This window comes from Botrytis cinerea, chromosome 4 (assembly GCF_000143535.2).
Source record: "Botrytis cinerea B05.10 chromosome 4, complete sequence".
NCBI classification, from domain to species: Eukaryota; Fungi; Ascomycota; class Leotiomycetes; order Helotiales; family Sclerotiniaceae; genus Botrytis; species Botrytis cinerea.
This window is the reverse complement of record NC_037313.1, coordinates 76,418-90,396: the sequence shown is the minus strand read 5'-3', so window position 1 is coordinate 90,396 and position 13,979 is coordinate 76,418. Positions and strand designations below refer to the sequence as shown.

The window sequence follows — 13,979 nt, the reverse complement described above, 5'->3', positions numbered from 1 at the left end:
AATAAACATGGATTGTGTGTGGTCATATTTTTTTATATTTTTTTAGTGCAAATCTCTATCATGCTATTGAACATCGAAATGAGAAATGACTGCGCAACGCCAAACAGTGTAAAGTACCATTATCAAGCTCATCATGGTCATTGATAAAAAGTCTCTTGCCTCTCCCACGCTATCATTATTCTTCTCGGACTATAATACTACATGTCAAGCCATATACATCTAATCAATGTTGTACGCCTTGATCAACTCCGCCAACTTCAGAGCATCAGCAGCGTAATTTACAGCCAAGGCTGACATGACTGAATATCGAACCCTATGGTAATAGTTAGTCGCATATCCACAAGACTAATATGTGGGGTCAAAATTGACGTACCTTGCTTGATCTTGATATGTGTCAGTTTTGCATCGAACCTTGAATGTCATCATCTTGCAGTTTGCATCCTCAAACACTCTCTCCATAGCTGGTGGGTCATTCTCCTTCAGCTCCATTAGCTCATCTGCACTCTTTCCCATGATCAGTCTTCCCACTTCATCAAATGCCGTTAACCACATTTGGCCCGTATGATCGTTGACATTCAAGGCAAGAATATAGCGATATTCGGGTTTGGGGTGACTTTGGTTACATTTCTCGCAGCGCCAGGTACCATCATTTTGGTCAACGACTTTCTTGTTGCAGTTCTCGTTGAGGCAAGCTGGGTAGCAAAAGTTATCTTGTTTAATGTAGACGATGGTGGCTCTAGAAGAGAAGTAGTCTGTGTTCTCCTCAGACATTCCAAGACCTTCGTCCTTGACTTGAGCGATGGTCTTGATGGGATCTTGGCGGCCTCCTGCTGCTCCAGCACTGGCCAAATTGCTATGAGAGGCAAAGTTAGAAGTACGACCTTGGGAGTCATACCACCCCTTGAGTTTGTGTGCTTCTTGAATATCTGGGTCAAAAGACATAGAGCCAGAAGATAACAAGCTCAGACTTCTACCACCGAAATCGGAAACTTTGACACCCTTGAAAGCCACGACAGACTCTGGACTGGCATCAAAAGAGGTTGCTGTCTTGCCCCATATAGTCAATCGTACGGAATATCCGGTCTCATCAACCAAGGTTAACTCTCTTTTGCTGTAGGGTTTGCTCGTCGTCTTCGACGTAATTTCTGAAATCTCTCCAACTTCCTTGAGCACAGCAATGAGATCAACTGTGCTGTCTTTTTCAATAGACTGTAAATCTCCAATGTTCGAAAAGTTATATCGTACTTGAGGGACGTTATCTTGGTCTTCAGCTTTCTCTACCAGGGTATCTCGTTCGAACATAAGCTCATAGTCATTATTTATGTTGGAGAATTGCTTCTTGGCGATTTGAACACGACATGGACTTGTAATGTAATAGACGCTACCTTCTTGAAAAGTCTCATATAAAGCATCGCACTGTTCGTTGAAACCCGTAGCCTTAATCTCGCCACTCTCATCGAGAAGATTGACGCTGAAGAGCTTTCCTTCACTATTCGGCTTGGACCATGTTCTGATATCTGACTTGCTTGTAACTCTTGCTTTGATTGTCCATTTATGGGCATATGGCGATAAAGACTCAATGGGATATATAGTGGCGTGTGATGAGGAGCTAGAGGGTCCGTTGCGGGATGGGAGTGCACGATCTTGGGCTGCAGGTTGTTGGGGTTGAGGTTTGTTTCCGTAGAAGCCACTTCCGGCGATGCTGGTATTTGTTGGCTTCACATCCTCCTCGACTTTGACCGCGGTTGGTTCTCCAATCTTCTCCATAGTGCCCAAGCTTTCGATAACATCGATATCGAGAATAATCAGAATTCTAAGAGCAGTATTAGGCACCGATTTCTTAGTAGAGCGTTTAAGTCTACTAACCTTTTTCCCTTGACTTCATTCGCCTGGTAGTTCTTCAGACGGATGAAGCAGCCTTTTGTCAACTTTCCGTCGTGGATTACATGGTTTGCCTCTAATTCGCCATCAGTCAAATAGCTCTCGCAGAGTTCAGGTAAAAGAGCATCAGTACTACTTACGAGTGGCAAGCATGCACTGTACAAAGTTTTGAATGTCGCTCACGACGAGTCTGAATCTTTCGGCTTGTCCATCTACACCCGCACCCATAGGTTTGACTTGTACTACCTGGCATACTGGTACCGGGAAATCTTTTATTACTCGATCAGTATCATTGAAGATAGCACTTCCGGCAGTTAGCAATGGAGAGACGGCTTGAATGAATATACTTACTTCAATGCACCTTGAGTAATTTGAGCTTTTGCGACCTCCATTGCTATCAATAAGTTTAATATTCTTGGATCTCCTGAAAACAAATGTATACCAAGTCTTTGATTTATTATTGACTTGTCAACTTTTCCTTCCTGATGATGAGTCGCGGTTCGTGTAAATTGATTTAGAATTTCACGCGTCTTGGAACGTGCTTCACTGCGCTAGCAGCCTAATCATATCACGCTAACACGAAGCCTCCCCGCTCTCAATCATCCGCCCCTCTTCACGTGGCCTCCCGCCCGCCGCCAAGCTTCAGTGCCCAAATATGATCCATACATTCCCTTGTTGACAGAACAACATTATCCTACAAATATCCAGAACGACGTACAATATGGCCGAAGAAACTGCTACCAAAGCTCCAGAGAGCGATGCTATGGAGGACTCAAAAGAGGTTCCTCAAGTCGAACCAAGCCCAATTCCAGGAGATACTCCAGCGCAAAGCGGTGCGAGTTTGGGTGTACGTCTTTGAGACACTGAATGGGAAGAATCTTACTGACTTCTACAAGGAGCATTGTGTAAAGGATAGGCCAACACGTTCGTACTCTTGCGCATTGATTTTGCATCTTCTGGATATCAAAGAAATCAATTACTAACGAAAATAGCTGCCGGACAAAATTCATCTGGAGAAACTACACAACTTGGAGGTGTCGACGTTTACATTTCCAAGCCCAGCGAATATCCTCATGCACCATCGAAACTCTTACTACTTCTTACGGGCGCTACAGGCATGCATTCGGTCAATAATCAAATCCAAGCCGATAAATTCGCTGGTGAAGGTTTCCTCGTTATCATGCCCGATATGTTCCATAACGATCCATTACCTGGTTCCGTAACCTATGCAGAAGATAAGGATCCTTCTTTGATTGAAAAGTTGAAGATGCACGCCGCAGAGGCAGCAAAGAGTTTCTTGGCAGATATGTGGCTCGCAAGACAAACACCCGAAAAGATTCTACCTATTATCCACAAAGTTATCGAAGCCGCAAAGGATGAATTCGCAGATGCAGTAGCGAATGGAGGAGGCGTCTATTCTGTTGGGTATTGCTTAGGTGGAAGAATGACTCTGTTACTTGCAGGCGAGAAATCAGACGCCGTTCACTGGGGTCAACAACCGGCGAAAGACGAGGAAGCCGCCGTTGAAAAGAAAGGGCCGTACATCAAGGCCGGCGCAATCGCTCACGCAACATTAGTCGGCAAGGAGGATTGGGAAGGAACCAAAGTTCCACTGGCATTTATTTGTGTCGAGGATGACCAATTGTTTTCCGAAGAAGTTCAAGAGGTTGGGAAGACGTACTTGAATGAGAACAACATCGAACATGAATTTAAGACATATTCGGGAGTTCCTCATGGGTTTGCCGTATTTGGTGATTACGAGCAATTGAACATCAAGCAAGCACAAGCTGAGGCGTACGATCAAATTTTGGCATGGTTGAAAGCACATTAAGTTTCCTTTGCTCGGCGTATATGAAGGTGTTTGGTGTTGCCGATGACGGCTTGCTGTTACGAGCCATGGCTCAAGGTTTTGACTTAAGTTTTAGGATGGTAACACATCACAATGTTTACGAAGCAACTCAGTAAAGTATGCTATGAAATCAAATTATGTTGCGCATTATATTTTGTGTCAATTCGTGAATGCTTGAAGTATTTTACTGTTATTCTAGCGCATTTTCACAAGATATCCATTGCTCTAGCTCCTGATTCCATTTCAACTTCACAGAACCATACATACATCTAAGACTCAAGTCACATATTAGACATGACGTACTATTTTCAGTTTCATACAAGAATTTGCCTATTTGCAGTCTTACTATAAGAGGATCTATGCAGAGTCCTAAAATATGAAATAGCACCAACAGATACTTGGATTATCTTACTTGTGAGCACTCTCATCTCCATGGCTACCGTAGGTATATTTCCCGAGAATTCCCTCCCCCCCCCGAGTCTCATCTCTATCGAGTATCTCAAGCCTCAATCCAACTCTCAAGCACCGCAGGAAATAACACAAAACGTAATAGATATCGCATCAATCCAGAACGCAATAACCATACCTAGCCAGCCACATTTTTAAGCGCTGCGTCTAGCGTCTGCAGTCAACAAGTCACCCTGTACCATGTCGTGAGTGCAAAACATCAAGTTTCAGAATCATCCAAGACGATTGGAAGAAAGAAAGAAGCAATAGGGATATCAGTAAATGTCCACTGATCGCCAACTCCAAAATCATCGCAGAGGCCCCATTACATTACATTACATTACCTCTTTCCTGTTGTAATTCCAGCCATATCCTTCCTCTCCACTTCCACTCCCACCTCCAATCCCCAACACCAACCAAACATCATTTGTGCATTTCGAAGAAATTAAAATCTCTCATCTCCGCACGATTGTTCCTCTAAACACGCATCCCCTCTTCCCCTTGTGGTTCCATCCAATATCACCACTCGCTCGTCCTCACTATTGCTGTATCCAGACCAGAAGTGTTTCGACAGGATCTAGACTCCGCTTATGTTCATTCACAACAACGCAGTTAAAGAAGATTTGTGAGCCCTCTACTACACATTAATAATATATGTGAAAAGAAAGAGGGGTAGAGAATAACATCACGATGTCAGCTCAAACTCACGCATGCCAACCTCCGCTTCTCTGTGAGTTGAAACGGCACAATGCGAATTATAAAGTATGTATATATTTCCCGCTTCGGGTTTGGCAGCTATACATCTTGTTGCATTTATGTTATATACATTCTGTCCTCATTGCAAAGACTCAACTTCTAATAGAAATAGGTAGATGCACAATACCACAATAGGATTTCCGGTTTCCTGTATGCCAGACGACGATGGGTCCAAATATCCGAGATACACCAGGAAATTACTCTACTGATCTTTCCTCAAACATCTGGAAAACCACTGAATCTCTAAGTTCATCCAGGCTTCGCTCAGAATTATAGAAATACGTAAATGCAAAAGCTCAAGCGCTTGCTTCGCTTCATAAGGATATCATCTCTATTGCACAATGAATTTAGAGGGGTGTCTGTCATCCATGACCTCGAAGCAAATATTCATAAGCAAAAACCGTGATGTTCATAGAGTATCGATTCAAGCCAGCTAGCAATACTCACAATAATTCCCAAACTCCATCCATGCTAACCGTCTCCGTGTAAAAGGCTCCCGACTCCAAAGTTTGCTCCTATGCAATTATCTTCCTCGCTCCCTCCACCTCTGTCTGTGTGCGTGTGTGCATATTATCGACAGCATGTTCTCCGCCCCTATTCAATACCCCGAAACCTCCCCGATTACGCGAACAACGATCAAACACTTCCCGGTACCCAACCCTCTCCAATCCTCCTCATATCCTCCACAAACTTCCTACTAACAATCTTCTTCCCACCCTTCCCATTAACTGGACAATGTTCATCTGGATCGTAGAATGGATTTTGCAGGAGTCGGATATATGCTGCTTGCATCGCTTTGAATATCTATTTCCACTATTAGCATTCTCTCTCCAATCCTTTCTCTCCCCCCTCTCTTTCAGCATCTCTCTCCTATCCTCTCCTTCCCCCTGTCAATCGGCTAGAAAACAAAACTCAAAACTCACACTCCGAATATCCCCCTCCCTCACCCCCGCTCCCGCAACACCACCCTCTGCATTCCCATTCCCGCCATTTCCCCCGCCATTCCCTCCCATATTCCTCACAGCCCTCCCCCTCCCATCCACAAAAACCACAAACCTAACCCCCGTATTCGTCTCAAACCCATACGCCGCCAACCTCTCATCGACCGCATATAGTAATCCCAAATCCCCCGTTAAATTGCTCCCCGAAATGCGACTCCGCGAATCAAATATATCGAGCGTGGAGCTTAGCAGAAGCGAGTATTGGAGAGGTGTACGGAGGGATTCGTGAACGACGGGTGTGGCTTTGGTGGGGGCGGAGGCAGAGGAGGATGTTGGATAGGGTGGTGAGTGAGGTGGGAAGATGGAGATATGAAGGGGATTGTTCTAAATGTGTTGGTTAATTATAATTCACATGTGAAATTTCGAGAAAGATGGGACAGGGAGGAGGATAGACAGAGGAGGACTGGACAACGTACATTCTTGCCTATGACGCCCAGACAGGCTATCGAAGGAATGGTTGTCATAATTGAACTTATGCGATTCTTCACTGTGTATCTGTCGATTTAATAAAGAGCGTGGGTGATTTGATAGGTTCTAGGGAGTGAAGTTGTAATGCGATGCGATTTAATGCGATATGCAATTGTAGTTTGCCGAGAACTCGCAAGGCTGCGGTCCGCGCGACAGTGAGGCAAGAAACATTTAGATCGACGAACTTCAACATATATTGACTGCTGAAATTTTGAGCATAGGGCTTCGATTTACGAGGAGATCTTGAATGAATTTTGTCAATATTTAATTATTCATAACAGTACTTTTACTGGGTATTATACATTCAAACCAGCCTCGTAGCCTCGTCATGAGACCTTTTATTCCAAGATGCACTCATTCAAATCAGAGAAACACCTCCACGCCATTACTTTCTTGTGTCCTTCCAATTCTTTCCTCCTACAGATTAAGTACGGTTTAGTCTCTTCCCCTAGTGAATCCCCCGGAGAAGAAAGAAATCTGGATTGCAAGCAGCTAATCACTTCAATTCCTCTACACCAAGGGATTCCGTCTCATCCAAAGCTTTCAAAGCCTCCTCAATCTCTTTCGGGTCACTAATACCCCAGACTCCACCCCCCTTTAAGGTATCCATTCCCCTCATCCCAACTTCTTTGCCCACCAAATTTCTCCCAACTTTCCCTGGTCCAATACCAATCCACCTCCGAACTTTCTTCTCCTGGTCCAAGTACTTGATTGAATCCCACCATCTGACAGTCTCAACACAACTTCTCGACCACAAATCCTTCAATTCCTCTTTACTGTGAAACGGCCTTGCACTAACATTACTTATGCAAGCCATTGTTCCAGGGAACATCAATAAGTCCTTGTCTTCTTTTCCCTTCACCTTACTCTTCCCCTCCAATAACTTCATCATAGACTTCGCCGCAGGCCTCATCAATGGACTATGAAAAGGACTGTCACTCTTTAACCTAACAGCCCTAGGATCATGCCCTCCAAATTGTCTTAAATGTGTCAATAATTCCTTTACCCTCCCAATGTTCCCGCTCAAAACAATCTGATTCTTGCTGTTCATGTTCGCAATCAGCACCTGTTGAATAGGAGGAACCTCCGCACTTTCAGACTTTGAACCCGCAGAATTATGACCTAAAAATTCGTGTATAGCTTCGATTAAAGAAGAGAGGTGATCAGGTTCCGTAACCAAAGCTACCATCCCATATTCACCTCCATGTTCTGCGCTTGCTCTCCGCGAACATTCGGCCATGATTTCTGCTCGCTTGCGCACAAGATACAGACTATCTTGAAACTCCACATACCCCCCGACAACCAACGCAGCGAATTCGCCCAAAGAATGCCCCAATGTGAAATCGACTCTCTCGTGTGTCTTAAAACCGAATTCGCGTTCTAAAACTCGTAAAATCAAAATGGAAGACGCCATAATAGCAGGTTGCGCATTGCCCGTAGCTGTAAGGGTACTATTGGGTCCATTTGCTATTATGGACGAGAGCTTATAGCCTAGAAGATCGTCGATTTCTTCGACTATAGGACCGGCGGTAGAGGGAAAGGCTTCAAGCCATGGCGTTAACATTCCGACTCTTTGGACTCCTTGGCCTGTGAATTGTTAGTGAATGCGAACAAACCAACATCACCAGATATGCGACATCATGCGACCATACCAGGAAAGAACAGCGCAGTTTTTGGCCTCGAAGATTTATTTGATGAAGCATGTCGCCTCTCTTTTCTTTCCCCCGAAAGTCGTAATCGGTATGTTGTAGCAGGATAACTCGTCTTGCTTGCATTCAATGCGCAGTCTTCAAGAAAGAAAGTCGAACGAATTGGAATGCGCCTGGGCGCAAAGGACTTCATTGTTGGATTTCTAGAGTTTACACGGAACAATTGAATGGAGACAAAGTTAAGATGCTGAAGATCATGACCTAAAGAATCTGTATATTGAGATGTTTGATTGACTCACAGCTGCGAAGCTTTAACACGAGCTTCACGAGGCTGCCTTCGGCACAAAGCTACGCAGCCCTTCCACCCGGACCATTTTAACCGATCAAGGATCCCCGCAATCGGCCGAGGAATAAGGGGACCCCACTAACCAAGGAATTGACAAGGTTGGTGGCATATAAAAGTATAAGTCGTTACAGCAAGAAGGAACAGGAACATTGGTTAAATATGTAGGTAATGCAGTGAGTCGTAGTAAAGTTGAGTTCTTAAAAGTAGCATTAAATTCATGGTATTCTGACAGCAGTTTTGTCTAACTCCAATTCCCAGTCCCTTCATTAATATCGTATCCCAAACACCATTTACAAGCCTAGACAAATGCGCCGAGTGATCCCATAATCTATAACGAACCCCGTCTATGACTCAAGCCAGTCAAGGAATTGTGGTGTGAAATAGCTGACGATGATAGTCGCACCAGCTCTCAAAATACCCTCAGATGATTCAATCGCCATTGTCTTCAAGTCAAAAACACCAGCTTTTGCTCCAGCGTGTATCATTGCAAACTCTCCACTAACTTGGTATGCTGCAACAGGCATATTCTTTCCGATCTCCTTTGCGTCACTGATAATATCGAGATACTGACTTGCTGGCTTGACCATGATGATGTCTGCACCTTCACCGATATCTCTTTCGATGGCTCTGCGAGCAAGACCACGACCTCCCGGTGGGAGTTGGTAACATTTACGGTCTCCGAATGAAGGAACAGAACCAGCTGCGTCACGGAATGGTCCATACAGACAACCAGAGAACTTGGCAGCATATGACATCAAGACAACTCTGTGTGCAATACCCTCCTCGATCAATTTAAGCTTGATCGCACGAATGCGGCCATCGTTCATATCTGAAGGAGCTACACAATGAGCACCAGCCTGAGCATATGCGATTGCGACATCTGAAACACGATCGACGGACAACTGATTGTTGAGACTTCCATCGTCTCTCAAGATACCGCAATGTCCGTGGGAGGTATATTCGCAAAGGCAGACATCTGCAACGATGAATAGTTGTGGGAATCTTTGACGGAGGAGTCGAATTGTAGCAATGACTGGACCTTGTGGGTCGTCGGCAGCTGTTCCGAGAGCATCTTTGACGTTAGGCGCAATCGGTACACCGAATAAGATAACGGATCTCAAACCCTTGCGAACAAGAGGTTCTAAAAATGGGACAACTTTGTTGATTCCTCGGCGGTGTTGATCGGGAAGAGAGGGAATAAGGGTTTCTTCGTCTTCAATGTCGGAAATGAATAGGGGGTAGATAAGCATTGACTGCGGCTATTGTCAGAAGCTGAAAGAGGTGTACATGGTGATGCAAATCTTACCTTGGTCAATTGTCTCTCAGCCTGCCACGATCTTGCCAAAGGATGACAGTACCCACCGTGCAGCTGACTACCAATATCTCCAGAGATGCTCACGCTAGTCGCAGCTGTACTTGCGTACGATCTGGCTCTAGAGACGTGAGAGTCGGCCCTGGAAACATATGATGCACGATCATCGTAAGTCGAAACGGATCCTGGTCCTCGAATTGGCGGTCGTCGCTCGCTGGCAGCATCTCTGAAAGACAAATCCTGTACGAGGCTCGAGAAAGACATGTTGGGTATGTAGTAAGAGACGTGAAAGTATTAAGAGTTGAATGGTCGATGCTAGAAAGTGCCGATCCAAGTTGATATAAACTGTGTGAAGGTGGCGGAGACCGGAGGTTAAGATCCAGACCGAGATGCGAAAGTTAATAAAAAAGTTAAGGTTGCAGAGTCGGGTAAAATCGTGTGATTTATGAATTGCACAATTCTGATTGGATGAACGTTTATAACAAAGATCACAAAGATCATCGATCAAAAAAATGGCATGAAAATGGTGAAGAGAGAAGGGAAGATTCTGGACATCTTATAAAGATGTCACACATGTAAAATAATTTTCTAATGGAACAGATTCCGAACATGATTACCAGGCACTCCGTGTTTCGAACGTCTCAGTGGGCAATCCAAGAATGGCATCCATGCTGATGTTATCCAATGACCGATAAGGTGATTCAGCTGATAACTACGGCGGCCGAGCAGCTGAGCACATACACAGTAGATCTTTTCATGGCTTGGAAGGATTTTCAAACCACTTTATCCAATCAAAAACAACAGACAGCATTTGTAATCTCGTAGAGAAAGAAAGAAATAAACTTGAGAGCTCTTTTCATAATGCAGCATCGCATTTGTTCAGGACTGGTCATGAAAGGGGTGAAATTCTACTGCTAAGGTCATAATACATAGTAGATCTGACTCGAGAATGCCCAAGTAACTGATAGACAGCCTTACAGTTCACCGTAGTAACGACAATAATATTACCACGTTTGTGCAAACAATCCGAATCAAAGCCGAATACAAATCAAAACAACCTCAATCCACAAAATGTCCTTCCTACTCCGAGCTCCGTTCCGGTCTGCCACTCCGCATGTATTTCGCATATTTTCCTAAGCCATATCAATCGTCGTCAATATAAGAGGGGACAGCCCGTCCACACGGCTCGATAGTCTCGGGTCCCATCTTTCAAATCTCGTGTGTCTTGGCTCAGCGGCGGTGGCATCAACCCCAGATACTTCCAGCTCAACACAACCCAATGACACATGCCAGCACGCCCCTTGTGCGCATTGTAAGCACTTGTGGAGTGCTCCTGTTCCTACGTCTGGATAGTCTCCGCGGAAAATCGTTTCCGGAGATACATTACCGGAGCAGCTTTGGCGGAGTAAGCACTCCCACTTACTGGATGTGTACTGAGAGCATGGGCCAAATGGCGCAATCATTGGAGCACCATGAGAACACCATTGGAATGGGAATACTATGATAACCATGTACCAACAGGCCAGCCGCGCAGAAAAAGAACAGCATTTTTTCCATCATTTGTTTGTTTTCCTCACACGTCAGATGATAGCTAGCATAGTACTCTGTTAAATTTTGGCGAACTTCGGAGTAGCAATTTTGATTTGTTTGCTCTCTTAACATATCTGCCTCTCCTACAATGTGGCCTATTGTCTTGTTCGAAAGATGGTATACTCATTGATGGCAGGCATTCACCAACATATTTGATAGCCCCAGTTGTGCAGTGGTACTTGGAATAGGGGTTGAATTTTCTGATACAAGAGCGCTTATTCCTGTTCAAATCTTAGCATGGTGTACTTGTTGATGCCCTGTGAACTACACTTCGAGCAGTGGAAATATGATAGCACACGTATTCCAATCGTAAAGGTTCTGGGTAGAAGGTCCCAATGCTTGCGGGATTCAAAGTTTCAGACAGGAGAGCATTTTGACAAGTACAACAAGGGGATTATTACAAACACGAAAAGATGGTTGAATATATCAAGCCATAGAGTTGCAACTTAGCATTGTCCAGTATGATTTCTGATGTGGAGAACTCAACAAAACACATTAAATGAATGTTTAAGTATCCTATTTTCAAAACTTTGCATGCAAATTGAGACGGAAGTTGAGACAGGGAATCATAGTTTAGTAACTAGCCAGTTACACTGGCATGACAGCATACAAGGATAAGAATAAAACAAAAGTAAACAATAACTTAATTTGTATGTCATCCAGTAAATGATTGCAAGAGTTTCTTTTGGCCAAGGGTACAAAAAACAAGTTCTTATGTGAATGGTCGGGTCGGCTGAAGTGTAAAACTGAAGAGCTTGGTCCAAGCATTCATTTTCAGTCTCTTCGAATTAAAAGTCAGAATTGAAGAGCTCGCGTAATCAGGGGTAGGGCCGCCAACACAAACAATGACAATATTCATTTCGTCTAGAAGTGAAAGGCTCTGTAGACATAGATTCATTTGGATGTCTATACTATAACAAGAGATGTGGTACTAGCACATGCCCTTTGAGTGGTAAATTGCTACCCATGAATGCATCAGTCCAAAACCTGATGCGGTTTTCCCAAAGATAAATTTAGTAGAAAATATTGGCCAATGGCTTAGTTATGACACTTACAAACACTATACTCTGCCTTTTCTCATGGGGAGTTCTTCAATGGGTTGGGTGTACCATGTTAACCTTGTGATTTAGAAGGTCCTGGATGGAATTGAACATGAAAGAGCTTTTCCCATGTTCCTTTCAATAGTTTCAAGTAATTTGTACGCATAAAGACAAAGATGGTCCTTCAATTGTACAATAGGATGAACCGGCTTTGGTGCTTAGTTGTTGGTGTAATATCTGCTGTGCCCAATGGACTGAAAGAATCCAGATAGAAGTATTGCATGTGCCATACCCAAGTGTCAAAGGAGAGGTGGTGGAAAGAATGTCCAACGTACATATCCTATGTTTGTGCTATATCTCAACTCAAATAAATGTTTTCGGAGGTTGTGTAGAGGTTCGTTCAAGTGTAAAGCCCTAGCATTTGTCTGTTGCTTCGCCGTAGGAGTATGCGTGGGAGTGAGATAAGAAGATCCCGATATTATATATTTGCTTTGCTATGCGAATATGTGAAACTGCGTGCCAGTCATTTCGATGATTTTTTGTATATGTGGCGGCACATAAGCTGGATGGCTTCCTATACGTTTCGGCCGATGATTCAAGGTTGGAGAGCGTTAGGAAGCCTGCTCCTAATGCAAAGTATAATACGAACTCTAGTCGGGGGTAGAAGGAGAGAGGATTTCTGATAGAACTTGAGTGTCAGCTAGTTATCTTATACTGATGGAAGTGCGGATGGAGTCCAGGAATGCTTGAAGAAATGTTGGCAACACCCTGAGCTTTGAAAGCGTGCAGTAGCCATATAAGCAAATAATGATGTGATAGCATGGTTGATGATGGTGAAAATATTGCGTTTTATTTCATCATGAGGTCTCCGCACAATGCAGTCGGTCGATGTCCAAAATGACGGGTCAGAAGTGGATGCAGAGGGCTGGGTGTATAGACTTGTTGATTCAATTGCTGTTGATCATGTTGTTAGCGAAGAACTTGTTGCTCCTCCCGAGAATGATGCTGTAAGTTATAATAACTTTCCGGATATTTTGCTACCTGATTGTTGCTCGTTGAAGCAAAGCTGTCTCTCTCTGAAGGTGTAGCTACTGCTGCTGCGCGTTTCTCTATGGTATGGCAATTTGGTTAGCCATGTATGCATTGCACGCATAGAAGATACCTGAAGAACGAGCTAGGCCTCGATATATCTCATTGTGCGCCATTGCCTTTGGGCCAGTAGACGGTATACCCTTTGCCGGAGAGGGTCTCCGATCCTAGGAAGGCTTCGAACGCTCCGCGGTGTTCTTTGAAGCTCTGCTGAGAGATACTAGATATGACAGCGATCACTGCAGCCAGTTTAACTCGAAGGGGCATTGCAGTGGCCTCACAAGTCTTCAGGTCTTCTTCTGATTCTGCGGAGGGATATCCGGGGCTCTATTAGTTGCCTCAGCTAATCATGAGTCGATATACAAGCTAATGATGTGGTCCCTGGTGTTGCTCAACCTGTTTAGAGCTCTTGGGGAAGGGTGTCAAAGAATTCGACAGCCGTTTTAGCTGGCTCACAGTAAGAATGCCGCTGTGGGTGTGTAAGATATGCAGCCCTCCTTGCGCTCCCCAACGAGAATAGTTATTGATCCCAGTTAGTTCAAAACAAAACA

The 13,979-nt window shown here is 44.2% G+C and overlaps 5 protein-coding genes across 5 annotated transcripts; 1 reads left to right on the top strand and 4 right to left on the bottom strand.

Moving 5' to 3' along the window:
• Window positions 1-17: 17 nt before the first annotated feature.
• Bcrfa1 lies at window positions 18-2,383 on the bottom strand. The gene is made up of 5 exons (XM_024692298.1): window positions 2,233-2,383; window positions 2,022-2,185; window positions 1,867-1,957; window positions 374-1,813; window positions 18-313 (listed from the first exon to the last, which is right to left on the bottom strand). Exons 1-5 carry the CDS (start codon window positions 2,271-2,273, stop codon window positions 220-222), a joined length of 1,830 nt encoding a protein of 609 aa, XP_024548073.1. The 5' UTR covers window positions 2,274-2,383; the 3' UTR covers window positions 18-219.
• Window positions 2,384-2,500: 117 nt separating this feature from the next.
• Window positions 2,501-3,892, top strand: BCIN_04g00230 (hypothetical protein). The gene is made up of 3 exons (XM_001548093.2): window positions 2,501-2,728; window positions 2,778-2,805; window positions 2,874-3,892. The coding sequence occupies exons 1-3, from the start codon at window positions 2,603-2,605 to the stop codon at window positions 3,710-3,712; spliced, it is 993 nt and encodes a 330-aa protein (XP_001548143.1). The 5' UTR covers window positions 2,501-2,602; the 3' UTR covers window positions 3,713-3,892.
• Window positions 3,893-4,966: 1,074 nt separating this feature from the next.
• On the bottom strand, window positions 4,967-6,556 carry BCIN_04g00220 (hypothetical protein). Its single transcript, XM_024692297.1, has 3 exons — window positions 6,351-6,556; window positions 5,857-6,258; window positions 4,967-5,737 (listed from the first exon to the last, which is right to left on the bottom strand). Exons 1-3 carry the CDS (start codon window positions 6,396-6,398, stop codon window positions 5,570-5,572), a joined length of 618 nt encoding a protein of 205 aa, XP_024548072.1. The 5' UTR covers window positions 6,399-6,556; the 3' UTR covers window positions 4,967-5,569.
• Window positions 6,557-6,657: 101 nt separating this feature from the next.
• BCIN_04g00210 (hypothetical protein) lies at window positions 6,658-8,423 on the bottom strand. Its single transcript, XM_001548095.2, has 2 exons — window positions 8,055-8,423; window positions 6,658-7,989 (listed from the first exon to the last, which is right to left on the bottom strand). Exons 1-2 carry the CDS (start codon window positions 8,242-8,244, stop codon window positions 6,899-6,901), a joined length of 1,281 nt encoding a protein of 426 aa, XP_001548145.1. The 5' UTR covers window positions 8,245-8,423; the 3' UTR covers window positions 6,658-6,898.
• A 164-nt stretch (window positions 8,424-8,587) lies between these two features.
• Bchem2 lies at window positions 8,588-10,265 on the bottom strand. The gene is made up of 2 exons (XM_001548096.2): window positions 9,704-10,265; window positions 8,588-9,650 (listed from the first exon to the last, which is right to left on the bottom strand). The coding sequence occupies exons 1-2, from the start codon at window positions 9,971-9,973 to the stop codon at window positions 8,742-8,744; spliced, it is 1,179 nt and encodes a 392-aa protein (XP_001548146.1). The 5' UTR covers window positions 9,974-10,265; the 3' UTR covers window positions 8,588-8,741.
• Window positions 10,266-13,979: the final 3,714 nt, after the last annotated feature.